Source organism: Mytilus edulis, chromosome 3 (genome assembly GCF_963676685.1).
Source record: "Mytilus edulis chromosome 3, xbMytEdul2.2, whole genome shotgun sequence".
Taxonomy (NCBI): Eukaryota; Metazoa; Mollusca; class Bivalvia; order Mytilida; family Mytilidae; genus Mytilus; species Mytilus edulis.
In genome coordinates, this window is record NC_092346.1 from 100,993,232 (window position 1) to 101,017,788 (window position 24,557).

The window sequence follows — 24,557 nt, forward strand, 5'->3', positions numbered from 1 at the left end:
AGGTTTGCAGTAATTGTATTGATCTCCGTGGGTGTACAAATAAATGCAATTGTGATATAATGTCTGAATCAACAAGTCAGATTCCAAAAACCCATTTAATAAAATCCTCAATGATATCTAAAACTTATATCGCACTTCCAGGATGTAACGCCAGGGGAATCTGTTCGGATTAGAATGAAATGTAAGTGGAGTTTTTACTGCAGGAAAATCAATAAGAAAAAGCAAATAGAACCAGCCAACTATCTATAGTAATATGCCAAGCAGTGAAAGAATAAAAATTCCAAGAGAAAATCTGTTAAATAATTATTGAAGATGGCTAGTTTGAGCTAGGAGTGTTTATCCCAATCAATACTATGTTTTAGAAAGCATTGACAGACGAGATTAACAGAATTATATTGTTCTTCTAATTAACATAACCATGGGATTGATTATAGGGTTAAATACAAGAGGAAATTAATTCAACCTTGCAAGGATGAGCGTTCAAGAAGGAACAGTTATCAGAGGTAATCTAATATTTAATATCAATTTTGTTTATTCAAGATTATGTTTAATATAATTGAAATAATATTTAAGATAATTTGTGCATATATTATTGTTAGATATACATATGTAGTCTAATTTGTAATGATATACATATTGTTATAAATAGTAAAATTGATATAGTTCACAAAATTAACATTTCTGCAGAGCTTTCGATATTTGGGATCCAAAATGTAGTCTAATTTGTAATGATATATATATATATATATATATATCTTTATTTCGATATTTGGGATCCAATTTTACATAAAATAATCTGTATTTAAGAGCTTCCGATAAACAAACAAACAAATAGACAGCTTAATGAATTATGACTTGTTGGTAGTTGCATAATTTGTCATCCCTGCAGAAAACAGCACAAAAGTGATAATAACCACAGCTTTGTTTTTTTGTTTTGTTTGTTTATTTGTTTGTTTTTTTTTGGGAGGGGGGGGGGGGTGTTACGGGCGCCGAATGGGACTCTTGTGGTTTTGTACAAATTTCAATTCTCTCATAACAACATCATTTTTGTCTTACAAAACTATGTGATACAGACTTGTTTTATGAGAACTTCAATTGTGTGATGACAAACTTAATTTTTGTAGACAAACTTCATTTTTGTAGACAAAATTCATTTTTGTCAAGACAAAATTCATTTTTGTCAAGACAAAATTCATTTTTGTCAAGACAAAATTCATTTTTGTAGAAAAAAATCATTTTTGTAGAAAAAAATCATTTTTGTAGAAAAAAAATCATTTTTGTAGACAAAATTCATTTTTTCATGACAAAATTCAATTTTGTAACAATTTTGACACAAATAGTTATGCAAATATAAACTTATTTGCATACAAAATTGACTTTAGAGACACAAAATTCACTTTTGTGTTAAATTTTCACTTCTGTTTAACAAAACTCAATTTTGTCTACACAAACAAACAAAAAACACAAAATTGAACTTTTTTGGCAATATAAAATTCAATTTTGTATTTATTTTTGTGTAGACAAAATTGACTTTTGTGTTTTTAAATTTTCACTACTGTTTAACAAAACTCAACTTTGTCTACACAAAAATAAACACAAAATTGAGATGCAAATTGGTTCACAGAATCCAAACTTAACTAATTTGCATACAAAATTGACTTTCGTTGCCTAATTTTCAAATTAGGTAACAAAAGTAAAGTCTGTGTTACAAAAATGAACTTTGTCATGAGAAAACTAACTTTTGTCCACTGAACGATAATTTTGTATGACAAAATTTAAATTTGTAGTATGCTACAAATTGTGTTAAACTGAACTCATTTTTGTGGAACAAAACTCTCTTTTGTACGTACAAAATTGAATTTGGAGTCCCATGTTGGGGAAGAAGATTATTTAGTCAACGAAAACTTTAACATTCTAAATCCAGTCTAGCTGGGGACTCGGTGGCCGAGTGGTTTATACGTAGTCGAACTACTGTATCACTAGTCTGCCAACACAAATTGAGAAATCGTGTCCGCCACGTTGTGCTCTACTCCAAACTTAATTGAAATGGATGTTCCACAAAAGGTCGTTGATTCTCTCCAGGTACTCTGGCTTTCTCTACCAATAAACAATAACCGCCAAGGAATAGTGCTGACAGTAGCGTGTAACAGATCAATCTATGGGTCTGTCATACCAGTATTACTGTTATTCGTTAACTATTAGTCAGTAGTTGTCTTATGTCATATCATAATCCAGGTGGTTTTTTTCGTAGCTTTTTGTACTCATTTTAACCGTTTTTACTGTTTTCTATGCATTTTCAATATACGCAAGGAACTCTAAAATCCAAAAGATTATGGTAACCTGATATGCATACAATATGGCCAAATATTGACCAAAATCTGTATAACAGTTGTAAAATTATAAGTTCAAAGTAAACGCCATTTTGAGTAGATCATTGTCGATCCGAAATATTGCTTACATTTACGTCACTAGGATTCTGGTGGATAGTTGGCTCACTGGCAATCCTAATACATCTATTTATTTATAGGAAGCTGAGTTGTACTAGTAATAGACATTTCAACACTACTCATTTGGGGATAGAAATTTCATATATTTCATAGAAAATAAGCGTTCAAACATATCGATTTTCTGCAATATTCTTCTAGTCAAACTTTGATTCATATACACAATCGTGATTGATAATCCGCTGCAAAATAAAGGTTAACAGGGCATGTAATGGATATAAATATGATAGCAAGAAGAACATCCTACCTACTTCTGTTAAATTAAAAGACAATTAGGATAGAGATAACAAACAGACAACAAGAGTAACCACGTCAACTTCCACATGTACTTGTATATATCTGACTTGAATGATTAAAATTGAGAATAGAAATGGAGAATGTGTCGAAGAGACAACAACCCGATCATATAACAGACAACAGCAAAAGGTCACATATAGGTCTTCAATGCTGCGAGAAATTCCCGCACCTGTAGGCGTCCTTCAGCTGACCCCTTAATAAATATATATACTAGTTCAGTGATAATGAACGCCATACTAAACTGCAAATTATACACAAGAAACTAAAGTTAAAAATAATACAAGACTAACAAAGGCCAGAGGCTCCTAACTTGGGACAGGCGCCAAAATGCGGCGGGGTTAAACATGCCTATGAGATCTCAAACATCCCCCTATACCTCTAGTCAATGTAGAAAAGTAAAGGCATAACAATACGCACACTAAAATTCAGTTCAAGAGAAGTCCGAGTCTGATGTCAGTGATGTAACAAAAGAAACTAAACAAAATGACAATTATACATAAATAAGAACAGACTACTAGCAGTTAACTGACATGTCAGCTCCAGACTTCAATTAAACTGATTGAAAGATTATGTCTTCATCATATGAATATCAGGCATAATCCCTTCCGTTAGAGGTTTAGTATCATACCATCATAACATATATGAGAAGAAAACAACCCGTGGCATGCCAACAACTGGTTTTTAGATAAATATGTTTAGTTCCGATGCAAATACCCTATAAGTGAATCAATATTAAAGCCAAATTTTGCAATCTTTAATGACCTGACAACAGTATCGTAACTATATCCCTTCTTAATAAGTCTATTCAAAGGTTTTGTTAGCTTCTGTGGTGAATACTGACATTTTTGTGCTTTATAAGAATATTACCATAAAAGATTGGATGTAAAAATACCTGATCGTATAAGAAGTCTGCATGTAGAGTTATATTTACGAAGGATGTCCTTGTACCGATGATAAAATTTAGTAAAAGTTTTGACTAGTTTGTGATATCGAAAACCCTGGTGTAATAATTTTTCAGCAATATATAAATTTCTTTCGTTAAAATCTAAAACGTTGTTACATACACGAGCGAATTGTACAAGTTTGGATATATAAACACCGTAAGATGGTGACAAGGAAACGTCACCATCTAAAAATGGATAATTAATGATAGGAAATGAAAAATCATCTCTTTTATCATAAATTGTAGTATTAAGCTTCCCATTAATGATATAGATATCAAGATCAAGGACAGGGCAGTTGTCATTATTAGTATTAGCTTTATTTAAAGTATGTTCAACAGGACAAATGTCTTTAGTATACAAACTGAAGTCGTCATTATTGAGAGCCAATATATCATCCAAATATTATTATTATTATTATTTACAGTGCTTATATAGCGCTTATCTAAATAAACATTTACTCTAAGCGCTTTACAATGCATTTAAAAAACAATGATACAAGTACATATATATAAAATGATAAATAAACACAATTTAAAAAAAAGTATAACTCAAAATATTAAAATTAAAAAAAATTATTCATCAAATATAATTTTAAAATATAGATAAATTTCAATTTAAAAAAAAAAAATAAAAATAAAAATAAAAAATTAAATTAACAGAAGAGCTTCAATTTCAAGGAAATAAAAATGCAATAAAAAATAACTAAAATATCTAAAAGTATTATTAAATTTTTGTATCAGATGTAGTTTCGATGGGTCTTTGCTGATTTTTATCATAAATTGTATCTCATAGCAATACAAAAACGGGTCCACAATAAGTGGTGCACAGTTAGTCCCCATTGGAATTGCGATAACCTGGCGATATACGGAATCTCCAAAGCGAACAAAAATGTTATCTAGTAAAAATTCAAGGGTGGATATAGTATCAAAGCATGTCCAATTGAGAGAGTTCTTTTGTTTATTGATACTAAAAACCTAACATATATATTCACATTCTGACTTTTTAAATGCCCATTTAATAAGGTGTGTGATTTTTTTCTTAATAAGAATGTGAGGCAATATGGTATATAAGGTAGAAAAATCAAAACTTTGAACAGATTCAAAATCACCAATATAAGCATGCAGCTTATCAAGTACTTCCAAGGAGTTTTTGACACTCCAAATATAATTAATTCCACTATTTTCAAATGCCATAATTGAACAATTTATTATAAGGTTTTTGATTGTACCAAGTGTACTGGTAAGAAGAATAGACAATTTAGTAGTGGAACAATGATTGAAGACGAAATAAATCTTTATTTGTAAGGTATTTTGTGTAGCTTCGGAAGCCAATACATAGCTGGGACTTTCATTGTATTTGGTATTGCTTGTAAAGAAGCAGCTAAAAGTTTATGTTTGTTACAGATGTCGTTTTCTGAAAATGGAGTCAGTTGGAATGTTGGTGAATTGGTGATTTCGTTTTCAGAACAATTATTTGATCATTATTGATATCTATTGAATTCATGTTTATTACAATTTTGCCTTAGACACTCCATTACTGTAACCCTTTTTGCCAAAAGAAATTCATGAAGATAAACGAATCATAGCCTCTGTTTTGTTTGAATCGTTTAAACTAATATTTCGTCAATCTAAATATGCCGAACTTGTTAAATAAAATACTAAAAACATGAGAGTAAACTAGAAATGATTGTCCATATTCGATTCTGGGAATGCAAAAATAATAATTAGAAAAAGCCAGTGCCAAAGCACCGATTTCAAAGCTTATTGTGTGTGTCTGTGTGAGTACGAAACGAAAACAGGTTAATGTTCGGAGGCGTTGATAACAAATATGATGGTCGTAAATTTTGCTTTTGTAAAATACGAAAATGTCATATTTTTAAGATATACTACAAGTACATCATCTGTAAACCTGTATGTCTCCATATGTTCAACAACATGTTACAACTATCTCAGTTCTACACTAGAATTGACGAATTACTTATTCCAGTTCATCACTTAAATCAATTACTCCAACAACTTGCATATTGCTTCATAAAAAAAGCTGAAAGCTTTAGCGGTTATTTAGAAAAACTGACGCAAGAAACACATTTTTGACACACATCATTATAATCAGGGAACAAGTTTAATATCAGCCAGGCGGACATCATTTATTCATCTAAAGTAATCTGAATTATTGATATAACGCAATAATTAACTTATTTGAAATGTAATTTGAAATATTGGAGTCGTCATGCTAGTAACTTATTTATGTTTCTTCCATCAATTAATGGAACGAGAGGGATGAGTTTAATAATTTACTTTTTTTTTAAATGTTTCTTTGTTAACACTTACAACAATGGTAAGTGTCTGACCATTTAATATTAAACTTCGGTCATCAATTACTTTTTAGGTGGTTCAGTAATAAAAGTTTTACTCTTGACCTATAGATAAGGGTTTACTTTTATAAATTGTTACTTGGACGGAGAGTTGTCTCGTTGAAACTCATACCACATATTCTTATTTATATTTACTGTGCGTATTGCTGTGTGTTTGTTAATTCAGATTGGCTAGAGGAATAGGGGAGGGTTGAGATCTCACAAAACATGTTCAACCCTATCGCACCTTTGCGCCTGTCCAAAGTCTGGATCCTCTGGTTTTTGTTAGTCTTGTATGGTTTTTTTTGTCTTTATTTTTTAATTTTGTTCATTTATATGTTTCGGAGTTTTGTGTGACGTCCATTTTCGTTTACCAGTATACATTATTTTTAAAGGGGGAACTGAAACCCGCCTCAGGGTGCAAAATTTTGTTGCTGTGTTAAAGACCCATTTGTGACTTTGTGCTGTTTTTTTGCTCTTTTATCGGGTTGTTTTATCTTTGACACATTCCCCGTTTCCATTCGCAAATTTATGTTCAACTGCATGGTAAACAGTCCAAATAGAAATCTGTTCATGAAAAATGCGTACTCTTTAACAATGTCAGTAGAGTTTTTCAAAACTCTTCGGCTAAAAACTGAAAACATAAATTTACGGATTTGTAATAACATGAGCAACACGACGGGTCCCAAATGTGGAGCAGTATCTGCTTACCCTTCCGTGGCAACTAATATAAGCCAATGAGGTGTTATTTTATTTTTGATTTATGAGTTTGAATGTCGCTGTTTTAAGCTTAACAAGATGGATCCCTAGGTTATCTAGATAGATGTTTTTAATTTCTAATTTTATTCTGGAAACATTAACATCACCACCATGGCTTAAAAGAACATACGGGTATGAAACCGGTATATATTCGATTGTCAAATATCCTGAAAACATCAAAAGTACCAAAAATTATGTCCCAAATGTCAAAATTTCAATATCTACTTTCACTGCATGTGAATCAAGATATCCGACGATTCCTTAAATGAGTTATGGTTCTTATATCATGTGTTTGATCACTATTATTATTATGTTTGCTTTTCATTATGGACATTGAGTTGTATACTAAAAAGGCATAAACTGAAACCGTGTTAAATAGAAATTATCAGCAATTTAAGATCTTCAAAAATGGCAACATGAGTTAATCTATAACTAGATCAAATTCTGTATTGTTCTTAAAAGCCAATGTGTGATTATTTTCTGTATTGCCCTTAAAAGCCAATATGTGATTATTTTCTGTATTGCCCTTAAAAGCCATTGTGTGATTATTCTGTTTTGCCCTTAAAAGCCAATGTGTGATTATTTTCTGTATTGCCCTTAAAAGCCAATGTGTGATTATTCTGTATTGCCCTTGAAGCCAATGTGTGATTATTTTCTGTATTGCCCTTAAAAGCCAATGTGTGATTATTTTCTGTATTGCCCTTAAAGCCCATTGGTGATTATTTTCTGTTTTGCCCTTAAAAGCCAATGTGTGATTATTTTCTGTAAAGCCCTTAAAAGCCAATGTGTGATTATTTTCTGTATTGCCCTTAAAAGCCAATGTGTGATTATTTTCTGTATTGCCCTTAAAAGCCAATGTGTGATTATTTTCTGTTTTGCCCTTAAAAGCCAATGTGTGATTATTTTCTGTATTGCCCTTAAAAGCCAATGTGTGATTATTTTCTGTATTGCCCTTAAAAGCCAATGTGTGATTATTTTTTGTATTGCCCTTAAAAGCCAATGTGTGATTATTTTCTGTATTGCCCGTAAAAGCCAATGTGTGATTATTCTGTAATGCCCTTAAAAGCCAATGTGTGATTGTTTTCTGTATTGCCCTTAAAAGCCAATGTGTCATTATTTTTAGGCATTTCTGTTAGTTATATAACGTGTATTAGATAGTCAGATACTTTTTGTAGGATAATGATCACTAATACAAGATCTACATAAAGTATTTACAGTTTGTGTAGTTGTCAATTATTTTCTGATAATTATTGCCTGGTCAGAGAGAAACCATAGAATCGCCAACCAAAATTAGCAATACAAGGAGTATATTTCTTTCTAACCAAAATTTTGTAAACGTTGTATGGCGTTTGTTGTTGTTTTCTAAACGCTACAAAAGGAGAAACAAATACATCGTTTATTCAGTGTTTACTGACCCTGTTTGAACTTTCAATATGTTGTTGGTAAACAGACTTTTTTACAAACGTAAAAACAAATACATCGTTTAATAAGAAAGAAGTCAGAAACAAATGTAGCGTTTGTTCTAACAAACGATGAACGACAAACTGTAGACGCATTTTTAGCGAGTGCATAGTTTGTCAAAGTTTATGTAAACTTTGCAAACGTATGTTAGAAACAAAGGATCAAAACATGTGCGCGCTTAGCCGTTTGCATCGTTTGTATTAGAAATAAATGCACCCACGATCTACAAAGAGGAATTGAAAGTTTTTGATATATAAAAATGTTACCTTGATTTTTACGGAATACTTTAATAAGGACTTTATTGACTCCTTGTAGGCTCTGGGGTTTATAAACATTGCTTTAAATCGTTTCGTTTCATCTACTAAATGAAATGTCCTTCTAGTTCTCTCGTTTTCTCTGCCACGATCGACATAATTACGTACTTTTTAAACTTTATAACCTCACTGGAAGCAATTATTCCAACACAAATTATGTATTTTGATCTGTTTCTACTAATGCTTCCATTCACTTGCGTTTAGAGATCGGAAAAAAAGATATAACACAAAAAGCTTTTGTGAAAGAAATATGGATATGAATAAGTTGTCAATTGGTCGGAAACGTTTAAAGTGGAAATCAATGTAACATAGACATATAATCAATATCATAGAAATCTAATCAAATAAACACAGAAATGATTCTGCTGGGTCCTAAATAATGTGAACAAAATGAACGATATATGTGTTGTGTACCAGTTGTTAATTTGTACACAAGTGTGCCTTTATACGGACAAATCAAAATTATATTTAACTAATAATCTAGTAATAGCGATAAATTTAAAGAGAATAAACTGTAAACAAAAGTTGCCAATGCTGATATTGAATTCCTAGACACATCTGCAGTGCTCTTTCGTCCTTATGTCCATTCTCAATTTTACTTTCTGGATCCTTGCAAAGTTAATCATGCAAAAAACTGTTAAGAATTCTTAAAAATTTGACCAAAACTGTTGTTACACATAAATTGTATATATTCTCATGCAGAATCATGAGAATACCTTTAACAGATTTCCATTTATACTAGAAAATACTGAACTCAAAGGAAAATCAAATCGGAAAGTCCCTAATCACATGGCAAAATTAAATGACAAAACACATAAAAAAAAATGATTGTACTGAAAATGACCTATTATTTAAAATCAGCAAAGGAATGAGAGATAAAAAAGATACATTAACACGGAAGAAAAAAGTGTGTGTGTTTGTGTAAATAAAACAGTTTCACATTAGAGTAATATGAAATTAGATGCTTGAAATTATAATGTTAAAGAAATCTTCGAACCAAGGAATACATGTACATGCTTATCTAAGTCCTCTTATTTTTACATTTAATTCAAACCTGTAATATGTTATCGACAAAAACATATATAATTAAATTGAATATCATATGACAATAATGATACTTCAGATTTTTTTTTTAAAATAGCTGAATATTTGTATATACTTGAATGGCTAAGTTTTACTAAAACATGTGTACAAGGAGTTAAAAAATCATTATTATGTAGCACAAGTATTTTTCTTTCATACAATTAGCTTAGTTTACATTTTTAACACATTTGTGAATTGCTAAAGTTTGGGGTCAAAAAGGGGCCTCACCTTGCCTACTATAACACTTTTATCTTAAATAACTTAAAGTATCATATTTAACAAACGGTCATTTCAAGTACTACATGTATCATCCTTCTCAAAATGGAATGCAAACTACAAATATAGATTTATTTCGTCTTCAAGCCATTATTCCACTACTAATTAATTTTCTATTCTACTTACATATGTTCAAACTCTTTTTGGTCATACCACTTTGCCTCATATTCATATTTGTATTTATATTATATAAAAACTCACACACCTAAATGGGCATTTAAAAAGTCAGAAAACGAATACATATGTTCAATCTCGTTTTGGTCTTTTTTCTAGTAGCAACACACAAAAGAACTATTAGACATGCTTTGATTATATATCTGCACTTGATTTTTTACTAGATAACTTTTTTGTTCCCTTTGGAGATTCCGTATATCGTCAAGTTATCGGAATTTCAATGGGGACGAATTGTGCACCACATATTGCGGACCGGTTTTTTGCATTGTTATGAGTTACAATGTATTACTAATCAGCAAAGACCCATCAAAACAACATCTGATATAAAAATTCAACAATACTATGAGATATTTGGATTATAATCTGGCTCTCAATAATGACGTCTTCAGTATGCACAATAAAGATATTTATCCTGTTGAAAACACTTGTTAAAAAGCTAATACTAAAAATGACCACTTGCCTATCCTCGATCTTGATATCTATATCATTAACGAGAAGCTTACCATGCTTAATTAAAAAAAAGTATGATAAAAGAGAAGATTTTTCATTTCCTATCGTTAATTATCCATTTTTAGATGGCCACGTTCCCTTGTCACCATCTTATGGTGTTTATATATTTAAACTTTTACGATTCGCTCGTGAATGTAAGAACGTATTAGATTTTAGCGAGAGAAATTTATGTACTACTGAAAAATTATTACATCAGGGTTTTCGATATCACAAATAGTCAAAACATTTACTAAATTTTATAACCGGTACAAGGACATCATTTGTAAATATAACTCAACTAGGAACTTTTGGTCCGCAATGCTCTCCAACTTCGTATTATCCTGTTTTACAAAACTTTGAATTTTTCGAAAAACTAAGGATTTTCTTATCCCAGGCATAGATTACCTTAGCCATATTTGGACACCTTTTTGGAATTTTGGATCCTCAATGCTCTTCAACTTCGTACTTGTTTGGCTTTATAAATATTTTGATATGAGCGTCACTGGTGAGTCTTGTGTAGACGAAACGCGCGTCTGGCGTACTAAATTATAATCCTGGTACCTTTGATAACTATTATTTGGCCTTTTAAACATTTTTTTATTCGAGCTTCACTGATGAGTCTTTTAAAACGGAACAAACGCGCGTCTGGCGTAAATATAAAATTTTAAATCCTGGTATATATGATGAGTTTATTTGCAACCATTGGGTCGATGCCACTGCTGGTGGTGATTTATTTCCCCGAGGGTATCACCAGCCCAGGAAGTCAGCACTTCTGTGTTGAATTAAGTTATCATTGATATGTTCACAATCTTAAATTAACTGTTAACAAAACTTTGAGTTTTTGAAAAACTAAAACTTTTTTTTCCTCAGGAAAAGATTACCTTAGATGTATTTGGCAAAACTTTTAAGAACCTTTGGTCCTCAATGCTCTTCAACTTCGTACTTTATTTGGCCTTTTAAACATTTTTTGATTCGAGCGTCACTGATGAGTCTTTTGTAGACGAAACGCGAGTCTGGCGTAAGTATAAAATTTTAATCCTGGTATCTATGATGAGTTGATCATCAACATGCAGACATCTTATACGTTCAGGTATTTCACATCCAATCTTTTATGGTAATATTCTTTACAAAGCACACAAATGTCAGTACTCACCCCAAAAGCTAACAAAACCTTTAACAGCTTATTGAGAAGGGATATAGGTCATTAAAGATTGTATAGTTTGGGTTTAATATTGATTCTATTATAGGGTCTTTGCATTAAACACATATATTCTAAAACCAGTTGTTGGCATGACACGTGTTATGTTATTCTCTTATATTTTATGATGGAATAATACTAAACCCCTAATTGGAAGGATTGTTCTTGATATTCATATGATGAAGACATAATCTTTCAATCAGTTTAATTGAGGCCTGGAGTTGGCATGTCAGTAACTGCTAGTAATCCTTAAAAATCTTTGTTAATTTATGTATTATTGTCATTTTGTTTAGTTTCTTTTGTTACCTATTCTAACATCGGACTCGGACCTCTCTTAAACTGAGTTTTACTGTGCGTATTGTTGTGTTTGATTTTTCTGCATTGGCTAGAGGTATAGGGGGAGGGTTGAGTTATATAAAAAAAAACATGTTTAACATTATCGCGCATGTCCCAAGTCGGGAGTTTCTGGCCTTTGTTAGTCTTGTATGATTTTTAATTTTAGTTTCTTGTGTATAATTCGGAGTTTAAAATGACGTCCATTATCACTGAACTAGTACAGCTGAAGGACTCCTCCGGGTGCGGGAGTTTCTCGTTGCATTGAATACCCATTGATGACCTTTTGCTGTTGTCTGCTCTATGTTCGGGTTGTTGTCTCTTTGAAACATTACCCATATCCATTCTCAATTTTACCTTAATTAAATGTTTATGTATTCTTGCAATCCACTACTTAATTACGCCGAGTCCTGTTTCGTCTGTTACTTCTCTTTCCTTATGTCTAAACAATGAAATTATAAAATATACAACATATCGATCCGCTGACTGACACAGAATGTGACTGATGTTTCCATTCATTCTGTTGGCTAACATATCGGACGGCTGACTGACACAGAATAGGACGGATGTTTCCATTCATTCTGTTGGCTAACATATCGGACGACTGACTGACACAGAATATGACGGATGTTTCCATTCATTCTGTTGGTTAACATATCGGACGGCTGACTGACACAGAATAGGACGGATGTTTCCATTCATTCTGTTGGCTAACATATCGGACGGCTGACTGACACAGAATATGACTAATGTTTCCATTCATTCTGTTGGTTAACATATCGGACGGCTGACTGACACAGAATAGGACGGATGTTTCCATTCATTCTGTTGGTTAACATATCGGACGACTGACTGACACAGAATAGGACGGATGTTTCCATTCATTCTGTTGGCTAACATATCGGACGGCTGACTGACACATAATATGACTAATGTTTCCATTCATTCTGTTGGTTAACATATCGGACGGCTGACTGACACAGAATAGGACGGATGTTTCCATTCATTCTGTTGGTTAACATATCGGACGACTGACTGACACAGAATAGGACGGATGTTTCCATTCATTCTGTTGGTTGACATATCGGACGGCTGACTGACACAGAATAGGACGGATGTTTCCATTCATTCTGTTGGTTAACATATTGGACGGCTGACTGACACAGAATATGACTGATGTTTCCATTCATTCTGTTGGTTAACATATCGGACGGCTGACTGACACAGAATATGACTGATGTTTCCATTCATTCTGTTGGTTAACATATCGGACGGCTGACTGACACAGAATATGACTGATGTTTCCATTCATTCTGTTGGTTGACATATCGGACGGCTGACTGACACAGAATAGGACGGATGTTTCCATTCATTCTGTTGGTTAACATATCGGACGGCTGACTGACACAGAATATGACTAATGTTTCCATTCATTCTGTTGGTTAACATATCGGACGGCTGACTGACACAGAATATGACTGATGTTTCCATTCATTCTGTTGGTTAACATATCGGACGGCTGACTGACACAGAATATGACTGATGTTTCCATTCATTCTGTTGGTTAACATATCGGACGGCTGACTGACACAGAATAGGACGGATGTTTCCATTCATTCTGTTGGTTAACATATCGGACGGCTGACTGACACAGAATAGGACGGATGTTTCCATTCATTCTGTTGGTTAACATATCGGACGGCTGACTGACACAGAATAGGACGGATGTTTCCATTCATTCTGTTGGTTAACATATCGGACGGCTGACTGACACAGAATAGGACGGATGTTTCCATTCATTCTGTTGGTTAACATATCGGACGGCTGACTGACACAGAATAGGACTGATGTTTCCATTCATTCTGTTGGTTAACATATCGGACGGCTGACTGACACAGAATAGGACGGATGTTTCCATTCATTCTGTTGGTTAACATATCGGACGGCTGACTGACACAGAATATGACTGATGTTTCCATTCATTCTGTTGGTTAACATATCGGACGGCTGACTGACACAGAATATGACTGATGTTTCCATTCATTCTGTTGGTTAACATATCGGACGGCTGACTGACACAGAATATGACTGATGTTTCCATTCATTCTGTTGGTTAACATATCGGACGGCTGACTGACACAGAATATGACTGATGTTTCCATTCATTCTGTTGGTTGACATATCGGACGGCTGACTGACACAGAATATGACTGATGTTTCCATTCATTCTGTTGGTTAACATATCGGACGGCTGACTGACACAGAATAGGACGGATGTTTCCATTCATTCTGTTGGTTAACATATCGGACGGCTGACTGACACAGAATAGGACGGATGTTTCCATTCATTCTGTTGGTTAACATATCGGACGGCTGACTGACACAGAATATGACTGATGTTTCCATTCATTCTGTTGGTTAACATATCGGACGGCTGACTGACACAGCATATGACTGATGTTTCCATTCATTCTATTGGCTAACATATCGGACGGCTGACTGACACAGAATAGGACGGATGTTTCCATTCATTCTGTTGGTTAACATATCGGACGGCTGACTGACACAGAATAGGACGGATGTTTCCATTCATTCTGTTGGTTAACATATCGGACGGCTGACTGACACAGAATATGACTAATGTTTCCATTCATTCTGTTGGTTAACATATCGGACGGCTGACTGACACAGAATAGGACGGATGTTTCCATTCATTCTGTTGGCTAACATATCGGACGGCTGACTGACACAGAATAGGACGGCTGTTTCCATTCATTTTGTTGGTTAACATATCGGACGACTGACTGACAAAGAATATGATTGATGTTTCCATTCATTCTGTTGGTTAACATATCGGACGGCTGACTGACACAGAATATGACTGATGTTTCCATTCATTCTGTTGGTTAACATATCGGACGGCTGACTGACACAGAATGTGACTGATGTTTCCATTCATTCTGTTGGTTAACATATCGGACGGCTGACTGACACAGAATAGGACGGATGTTTACATTCATTCTGTTGGTTAACATATCGGACGGCTGACTGACACAGAATATGACTGATGTTTCCATTCATTCTGTTGGTTAACATATCGGACGGCTGACTGACACAGAATATGACTAATGTTTACATTCATTCTGTTGGTTAACATATTGGACGACTGACTGACACAGAATAGGACGGATGTTTCCATTCATTCTGTTGGTTAACATATCGGACGGCTGACTGACACAGAATATGACTGATGTTTCCATTCATTCTGTTGGTTAACATATCGGACGGCTGACTGACACAGAATAGGACGGATGTTTCCATTCATTCTGTTGGTTAACATATCGGACCACTGACTGACACAGAATAGGACGGATGTTTACATTCATTCTGTTGGTTAACATATCGGACGGCTGACTGACACAGAATATGACTGATGTTTCCATTCATTCTGTTGGTTAACATATTGGACGACTGACTGACACAGAATAGGACGGATGTTTCCATTCATTCTGTTGGTTAACATATTGGACGACTGACTGACACAGAATATGACTGATGTTTCCATTCATTCTGTTGGTTAACATATCGGACGGCTGACTGACACAGAATAGGACGGATGTTTCCATTCATTCTGTTGGTTAACATATCGGACGGCTGACTGACACAGAATAGGACGGATGTTTCCATTCATTCTGTTGGTTAACATATCGGACGGCTGACTGACACAGAATATGACTAATGTTTCCATTCATTCTGTTGGTTAACATATTGGACGACTGACTGACACAGAATAGGACGGATGTTTCCATTCATTCTGTTGGTTAACATATCGGACGGCTGACTGACACAGAATAGGACGGATGTTTCCATTCATTCTGTTGGTTAACATATCGGACGGCTGACTGACACAGAATAGGACGGATGTTTCCATTCATTCTGTTGGTTAACATATTGGACGGCTGACTGACACAGAATATGACGGATGTTTACATTCATTCTGTTGGTTAACATATCGGACGGCTGACTGACACAGAATAGGACGGATGTTTCCATTCATTCTGTTGGTTAACATATCGGACGGCTGACTGACACAGAATATGACTGATGTTTCCATTCATTCTGTTGGTTAACATATCGGACGGCTGACTGACACAGAATAGGACGGATGTTTACATTCATTCTGTTGGTTAACATATCGGACGGCTGACTGACACAGAATATGACTGATGTTTCCATTCATTCTGTTGGCTAACATATCGGACGGCTGACTGACACAGAATAGGACGGATGTTTACATTCATTCTGTTGGTTAACATATCGGACGGCTGACTGACACAGAATATGACTGATGTTTCCATTCATTCTGTTGGTTAACATATTGGACGACTGACTGACACAGAATAGGACGGATGTTTCCATTCATTCTGTTGGTTAACATATTGGACGACTGACTGACACAGAATATGACTGATGTTTCCATTCATTCTGTTGGTTAACATATCGGACGGCTGACTGACACAGAATAGGACGGATGTTTCCATTCATTCTGTTGGTTAACATATCGGACGGCTGACTGACACAGAATATGACTGATGTTTCCATTCATTCTGTTGGTTAACATATCGGACGGCTGACTGACAAAGAATATGACTGATGTTTCCATTCATTCTGTTGGTTAACATATCGGACGGCTGACTGACACAGAATATGACGGATGTTTACATTCATTCTGTTGGTTAACATATCGGACGGCTGACTGACAAAGAATATGACTAATGTTTACATTCATTCTGTTGGTTAACATATCGGACGACTGACTGACACAGAATAGGACGGATGTTTCCATTCATTCTGTTGGTTAACATATCGGACGGCTGACTGACACAGAATAGGACGGATGTTTCCATTCATTCTGTTGGTTAACATATCGGACGGCTGACTGACACAGAATATGACTGATGTTTCCATTCATTCTGTTGGTTAACATATCGGACGGCTGACTGACACAGAATATGACTGATGTTTCCATTCATTCTGTTGGTTAACATATTGGACGACTGACTGACACAGAATAGGACGGATGTTTCCATTCATTCTGTTGGTTAACATATCGGACGGCTGACTGACACAGAATAGGACGGATGTTTCCATTCATTCTGTTGGTTAACATATTGGACGGCTGACTGACACAGAATATGACGGATGTTTACATTCATTCTGTTGGTTAACATATCGGACGGCTGACTGACAAAGAATATGACTGATGTTTCCATTCATTCTGTTGGTTAACATATCGGACGGCTGACTGACAAAGAATATGACTGATGTTTCCATTCATTCTGTTGGTTAACATATCGGACGGCTGACTGACACAGAATATGACGGATGTTTACATTCATTCTGTTGGTTAACATATCGGACGGCTGACTGACAAAGAATATGACTAATGTTTATATTCATTCTGTTGGTTAACATATCGGACGACTGACTGACACAGAATAGGACGGATGTTTCCATTCATTCTGTTGGTTAACATATCGGACGGCTGACTGACACAGAATAGGACGGATGTTTCCATTCATTCTGTTGGTTAACATATCGGACGGCTGACTGACACAGAATATGACTGATGTTTCCATTCATTCTGTTGGTTAACATATCGGACGGCTGACTGACACAGAATATGACTGATGTTTCCATTCATTCTGTTGGTTAACATATTGGACGACTGACTGACACAGAATAGGACGGATGTTTCCATTCATTCTGTTGGTTAACATATCGGACGGCTGACTGACACAGAATAGGACGGATGTTTCCATTCATTCTGTTGGTTAACATATTGGACGGCTGACTGACACAGAATAGGACGGATGTTTCCATTCATTCTGTTGGTTAACATATCGGACGGCTGACTGACACAGAATAGGACGGGTGTTTACATTCATTCTGTTGGTTAACATATTGGACGACTGACTGACACAGAATAGGACGGATGTTTCCATTCATTCTGTTGGTTAACATATTGGACGACTGACTGACACAGAATAGGACGGATGTTTCCATTCATTCTGTTGGTTAACATATCGGACGGCTGACTGACACAGAATAGGACGGATGTTTACATTCATTCTGTTGGTTAACATATCGGACGGCTGACTGACACAGAATAGGACGGATGTTTCCATTCATTCTGTTGGTTAACATATTGGACGGCTGACTGACACAGAATAGGACGGATGTTTCCATTCATTCTGTTGGTTAACATATCGGACGGCTGACTGACACAGAATAGGACGGATGTTTACATTCATTCTGTTGGTTAACATATCGGACGGCTGACTGACACAGAATAGGACGGATGTTTCCATTCATTCTGTTGGTTAACATATCGGACGGCTGACTGACACAGAATAGGACGGATGTTTCCATTCATTCTGTTGGTTAACATATCGGACGGCTGACTGACACAGAATAGGACGGATGTTTCCATTCATTCTGTTGGTTAACATATCGGACCACTGACTGACACAGAATAGGACGGATGTTTCCATTCATTCTGTTGGTTAACATATCGGACGGCTGACTGACACAGAATATGACTAATGTTTCCATTCATTCTGTTGGTTAACATATCGGACGGCTGACTGACACAGAATAGGACGGATGTTTCCATTCATTCTGTTGGTTAACATATCGGACCACTGACTGACACAGAATAGGACGGATGTTTCCATTCATTCTGTTGGTTAACATATCGGACGGCTGACTGACACAGAATATGACTAATGTTTCCATTCATTCTGTTGGTTAACATATCGGACGGCTGACTGACACAGAATAGGACGGATGTTTCCATTCATTCTGTTGGTTAACATATCGGACGGCTGACTGACACAGAATAGGACGGATGTTTACATTCATTCTGTTGGTTAACATATCGGACGGCTGACTGACACAGAATAGGACGGATGTTTCCATTCATTCTGTTGGTTAACATATCGGACGACTGACTGACACAGAATAGGACGGATGTTTCCATTCATTCTGTTGGTTAACATATCGGACGGCTGACTGACACAGAATAGGACGGATGTTTCCATTCATTCTGTTGGTTAACATATTGGACGGCTGACTGACACAGAATATGACGGATGTTTACATTCATTCTGTTGGTTAACATATCGGACGGCTGACTGACAAAGAATATGACTGATGTTTCCATTCATTCTGTTGGTTAACATATCGGACGGCTGACTGACAAAGAATATGACTGATGTTTCCATTCATTCTGTTGGTTAACATATCGGACGGCTGACTGACACAGAATATGACGGATGTTTACATTCATTCTGTTGGTTAACATATCGGACGGCTGACTGACAAAGAATATGACTAATGTTTATATTCATTCTGTTGGTTAACATATCGGACGACTGACTGACACAGAATAGGACGGATGTTTCCATTCATTCTGTTGGTTAACATATCGGACGGCTGACTGACACAGAATAGGACGGATGTTTCCATTCATTCTGTTGGTTAACATATCGGACGGCTGACTGACACAGAATATGACTGATGTTTCCATTCATTCTGTTGGTTAACATATCGGACGGCTGACTGACACAGAATATGACTGATGTTTCCATTCATTCTGTTGGTTAACATATTGGACGACTGACTGACACAGAATAGGACGGATGTTTCCATTCATTCTGTTGGTTAACATATCGGACGGCTGACTGACACAGAATAGGACGGATGTTTCCATTCATTCTGTTGGTTAACATATTGGACGGCTGACTGACACAGAATAGGACGGATGTTTCCATTCATTCTGTTGGTTAACATATCGGACGGCTGACTGACACAGAATAGGACGGATGTTTACATTCATTCTGTTGGTTAACATATTGGACGACTGACTGACACAGAATAGGACGGATGTTTCCATTCATTCTGTTGGTTAACATATTGGACGACTGACTGACACAGAATAGGACGGATGTTTCCATTCATTCTGTTGGTTAACATATCGGACGGCTGACTGACACAGAATAGGACGGATGTTTACATTCATTCTGTTGGTTAACATATCGGACGGCTGACTGACACAGAATAGGACGGATGTTTCCATTCATTCTGTTGGTTAACATATCGGACGGCTGACTGACACAGAATAGGACGGATGTTTCCATTCATTCTGTTGGTTAACATATCGGACGGCTGACTGACACAGAATAGGACGGATGTTTACATTCATTCTGTTGGTTAACATATCGGACGGCTGACTGACACAGAATAGGACGGATGTTTCCATTCATTCTGTTGGTTAACATATCGGACGGCTGACTGACACAGAATAGGACGGATGTTTCCATTCATTCTGTTGGTTAACATATCGGACGGCTGACTGACACAGAATATGACTAATGTTTCCATTCATTCTGTTGGTTAACATATCGGACGGCTGACTGACACAGAATAGGACGGATGTTTCCATTCATTCTGTTGGCTAACATATCGGACCACTGACTGACACAGAATAGGACGGATGTTTAAATTCATTCTGTTGGTTAACATATCGGACGGCTGACTGACACAGAATATGACTGATGTTTCCATTCATTCTGTTGGTTCATATAGTCAAACGTTTGATTTTGCCAGGTTTTATATACTTCCCCCTTGAATTTACATGAGGGAGTTTGGTATTTTATAGACTCCCCCCTTTAATTTACATGAGGGAGTTTGGTATTTTATAGATTTCCCTCTTGAATTTACATGAGGGAGTTTGGTATTTTATAGACTACCCCCCCCCCCCCCCCCTTAAATTTACATGAGGGAGTTTGGTATTTTATAGACTCCCCCCTTGAATTTACATGAGGGAGTTTTGTATTTTGTAGACTCCCCCCTTGAATTTACATGAGGGGAGTTTGGTATTTTATAGACGTCCCCCTTGAATTTACATGAGGGAGTTTGGTATTTTTGTTGACACTTTTTTGTTTATAATAATATTTAGAAACCACTTAACATCGGGGGCACTTGCGGAAGGGGTATCCACAAATGCATATGCAATGAATATATACAGACAAGTTAAAATATTGAATTTCATATAACATTTTCCGACTTAAAATTGGTACATTGTAAAATAAGACATCATCTTGCATAAGTGAAATCAACATTTTTGAAAATAAGCTAAACTGAAAGTAACTTTAATCATATTACATAAACAAATTGTTTACTTCTGTTGAAATTTGGGGTAAAACATACAATCTTGTTTTGTTGTTTTTGTTTTGATGTTAATTAAGAAACATACATCATTTACTTACATTCTATTTTCAGATAAATGAGATTGGTTTAATGTATACCGATTTAGGAGGTTCACATCTTAATTTTCTGTATGTCACGATGGATTTTCGACCTCAATGTTAAAGACAGATACAAGCAGTTGATGAGAAACATGTTATGCGCATGCGGCAACGAATCTACAGATAGTGGACCAATTATCGACATAGATCAAGTGTTACAGGACTACGCATGGCGAGAATTAAAGCGAGACGCACGATGGTATCAGAGTCCACTGTTACGCCGATCTTTTTATGAAATCGAAATTCCCTGGAATTTCTATGAATTTACACATAAAACAGTTAACTTTAGTTTGCGAAACAATAATCATTTATCGTCTGACGGATTAAAGAATCGTAAACAGGTTGAGTTATTTTCAACACAATACGAAAACAACACGGCGAAGGATCAAGTGTATAATTTGAAAACAAACAGACAAACGCAGGCTCGAACATACGTTTCTTTTCAGAAAGGTTTTGCTATAAAGGGAAAGGCAAATTTCTCTATTGACATCCCAGAGCGATTTGGTCACTGTGGTGTTACAGCTAGTGCGAGCGGAAAATTGAAAGTAACGAAAATCAGAGGGGAGAGTTTGGAAGAAATGTTTGCATGGCAAGTTGATAGTGACATAACTGTTGATCCATATCACGTGACCAATGTTAAACTTGTAGTCACAGAGGATGAGTTCGTTGCAGACTTTGAAATTAAAACTACGTTGCGCATGCCTACTGGTGAAGCGCCGATAATTTTGAAACGAAAGCGGGACAATCACATACAAGCGGTACTTCTCATATCAGACCTACACGAAGCATTTTCTGATTTAAGCAACACAGTCGTGAACTTTGTTAAATCAGATTCAACTGGTTCACCAAAGGGAGTGGTTGAATTCTGCACGACCGGAATTCTTGACAGTGTTCGATGGCGGGACCAACGAATAACTATTGAATCAAAACCTCTATCTCCATCGATTACAGAGGCAGCCGATCTTCTGTATGACATACCCCTCTATGCCAAAGACATATACAGCCAAGTAATCAAACATGCAACCAAGGAAAAGGAAAATCGATTAGACATGTGTACACAAGATCAAATCAACCAAGGCGCTTCGGCTTCCTTGTCGAAAACGGAAACACGTGATTTGAGATTAAACATAATTCCTAAAATCATCACCGAAGGACCAGAATCAGATGTATTTTTTAAAGATTCGGATATATCTATGGGTGATGCTATAACAGCGTTGTCTGTAGCGGCTCATCCTATTATACGTCAAAGTGAATTACCAAAAGTGTCAGAAGAGATCAAAATTGATATGCCAAAAGTACCGGAGCCTCAACAACCAACACAACAACAACGACGGCCATCGTTGACATCGCTGAAACGATCTGCTTATGATTCACCATTACAGGTTATCAAAGAGCTGAGTCTTGAAGATAAACAGAAAAGTGAAGATTCCACAAATTCTCCTGACTCATCGGATTCTCAGAGATTTTCAAAAGTTACAAGCGTGTAAATCTGAAGTATTATGATAAATAAGTTTCTCTAATTCGTCAATTTATCCCTTTCTGCACCCATTGTGTAAAAAAATTTAATCAACATGTGCATCGTTTGATCTCAGTTCGTTATTGGTTAAAATCCGATTATGACGTCGACTTTTCTTGCTTTCCTCTGAATTTTCTATTGTGACGGCATGAAAAAGGCGACCATGTATGATGACGTCACATAGAAAGAACACATCTTTTTGTAAATCATTCGAAAAAAAGGAATACGTTTGCCTTCATATTGTTTGAAAATAATTAGAGACACAGATTCTATCACCAAATCTCGTGTAATAAGATATTCATCCACTCTCGACAGTAAAATTTTAAATATTTAAAACGCTCGGCGAGCCTCGCGTTTTAGATATAAGAAATAATTCTTTCATGCCATGTTCTATGCTCATATATATGCATTATATTTGTAAACATTTAATACCTCGCTAACGCTCGGTATTAAGATATTAACAAATATAATGCCTACCCATGTTAAAATGAGCATAGAGCATGGCATGATAGAATTATTTCGATTCTAATAGGAATATATTGAACTTTTGTTCGAAGAGGACCTATAGTAGACGCTCGAAATGCCGCCATTTTGATTTGATTTGATGAACAAAAACTTTATAGAAAAATCAACAGTTTATCAATAAAAAAAAGAACAGAAACATTTAAACTTACTTTTAGAATGTTTTTATTTAATTTCCTAGCGAGCAACTTTAACAAAAATGTCCATTTTGATCTCTGGCGTTGTTCAAAATTCATCTGACGTTGCAATTTTAATTGTGACGTCAATCATGTGCAGCCCATGTTCTATTCAAATTAGAACATGGTTTTGTACCCAAAGCTAAAGAAGAATTTAACTCTCGAGTGGATAAATATCGTATCACACTCGATGCAGTGGTAGAATCTATATGACTCCGGTTTTATTTATCGTTGTGCATTTATATTATATCTTTAGAAAATTTATCAAACCATTGTTTTTTAATCAAACCAGTTCTTTCATTTATGCATTTTTCATGAATCAACTCTTTTTATGTGATACATAAAACTCCTTTACATGTAGATGACTCCTGTATCCTAGTATCGTTTTGGTGTAGTCGTTACGTGTTACACTTCCTAGTATATGTTATTTGCGGTACAAACATATCTCACTAATAAAGTTTGATTTATTATATAGTTCTAATGTTTTTAACATACATATTTGTATTGCAAAATATCCATTAACATTTAATTTCGAGACACGAATTGTTCAATAATGTTATATAGTATTTTTTGTACTTACATTACGGTCATACACTGGATATGCTTAGCCTTTCTTATATTTACGCATGCTATCAATTAAATGATATGTTGGAATAAACAACAACCCTTCGTTACAAAAGAAAAACACATCTAAATGTCAAAATAAGGTTTACAGCATGCACGATTTAGTATTGTGCTTTCTCAACCAATAAAAGCTGACCGCCACGAAATAGCACAATGGTGCTGA

The 24,557-nt window shown here is 35.4% G+C and overlaps 1 protein-coding gene across 1 annotated transcript; it reads left to right on the forward strand.

The window, feature by feature from the left end:
• The first annotated feature begins 237 nt into the window (after nucleotides 1–237).
• On the forward strand, nucleotides 238–24,240 carry LOC139517993 (uncharacterized). Its single transcript, XM_071309585.1, has 2 exons — nucleotides 238–503; nucleotides 21,531–24,240. The coding sequence occupies exon 2, from the start codon at nucleotides 21,589–21,591 to the stop codon at nucleotides 23,041–23,043; it is 1,455 nt and encodes a 484-aa protein (XP_071165686.1). The 5' UTR covers nucleotides 238–503; nucleotides 21,531–21,588; the 3' UTR covers nucleotides 23,044–24,240.
• Nucleotides 24,241–24,557: the final 317 nt, after the last annotated feature.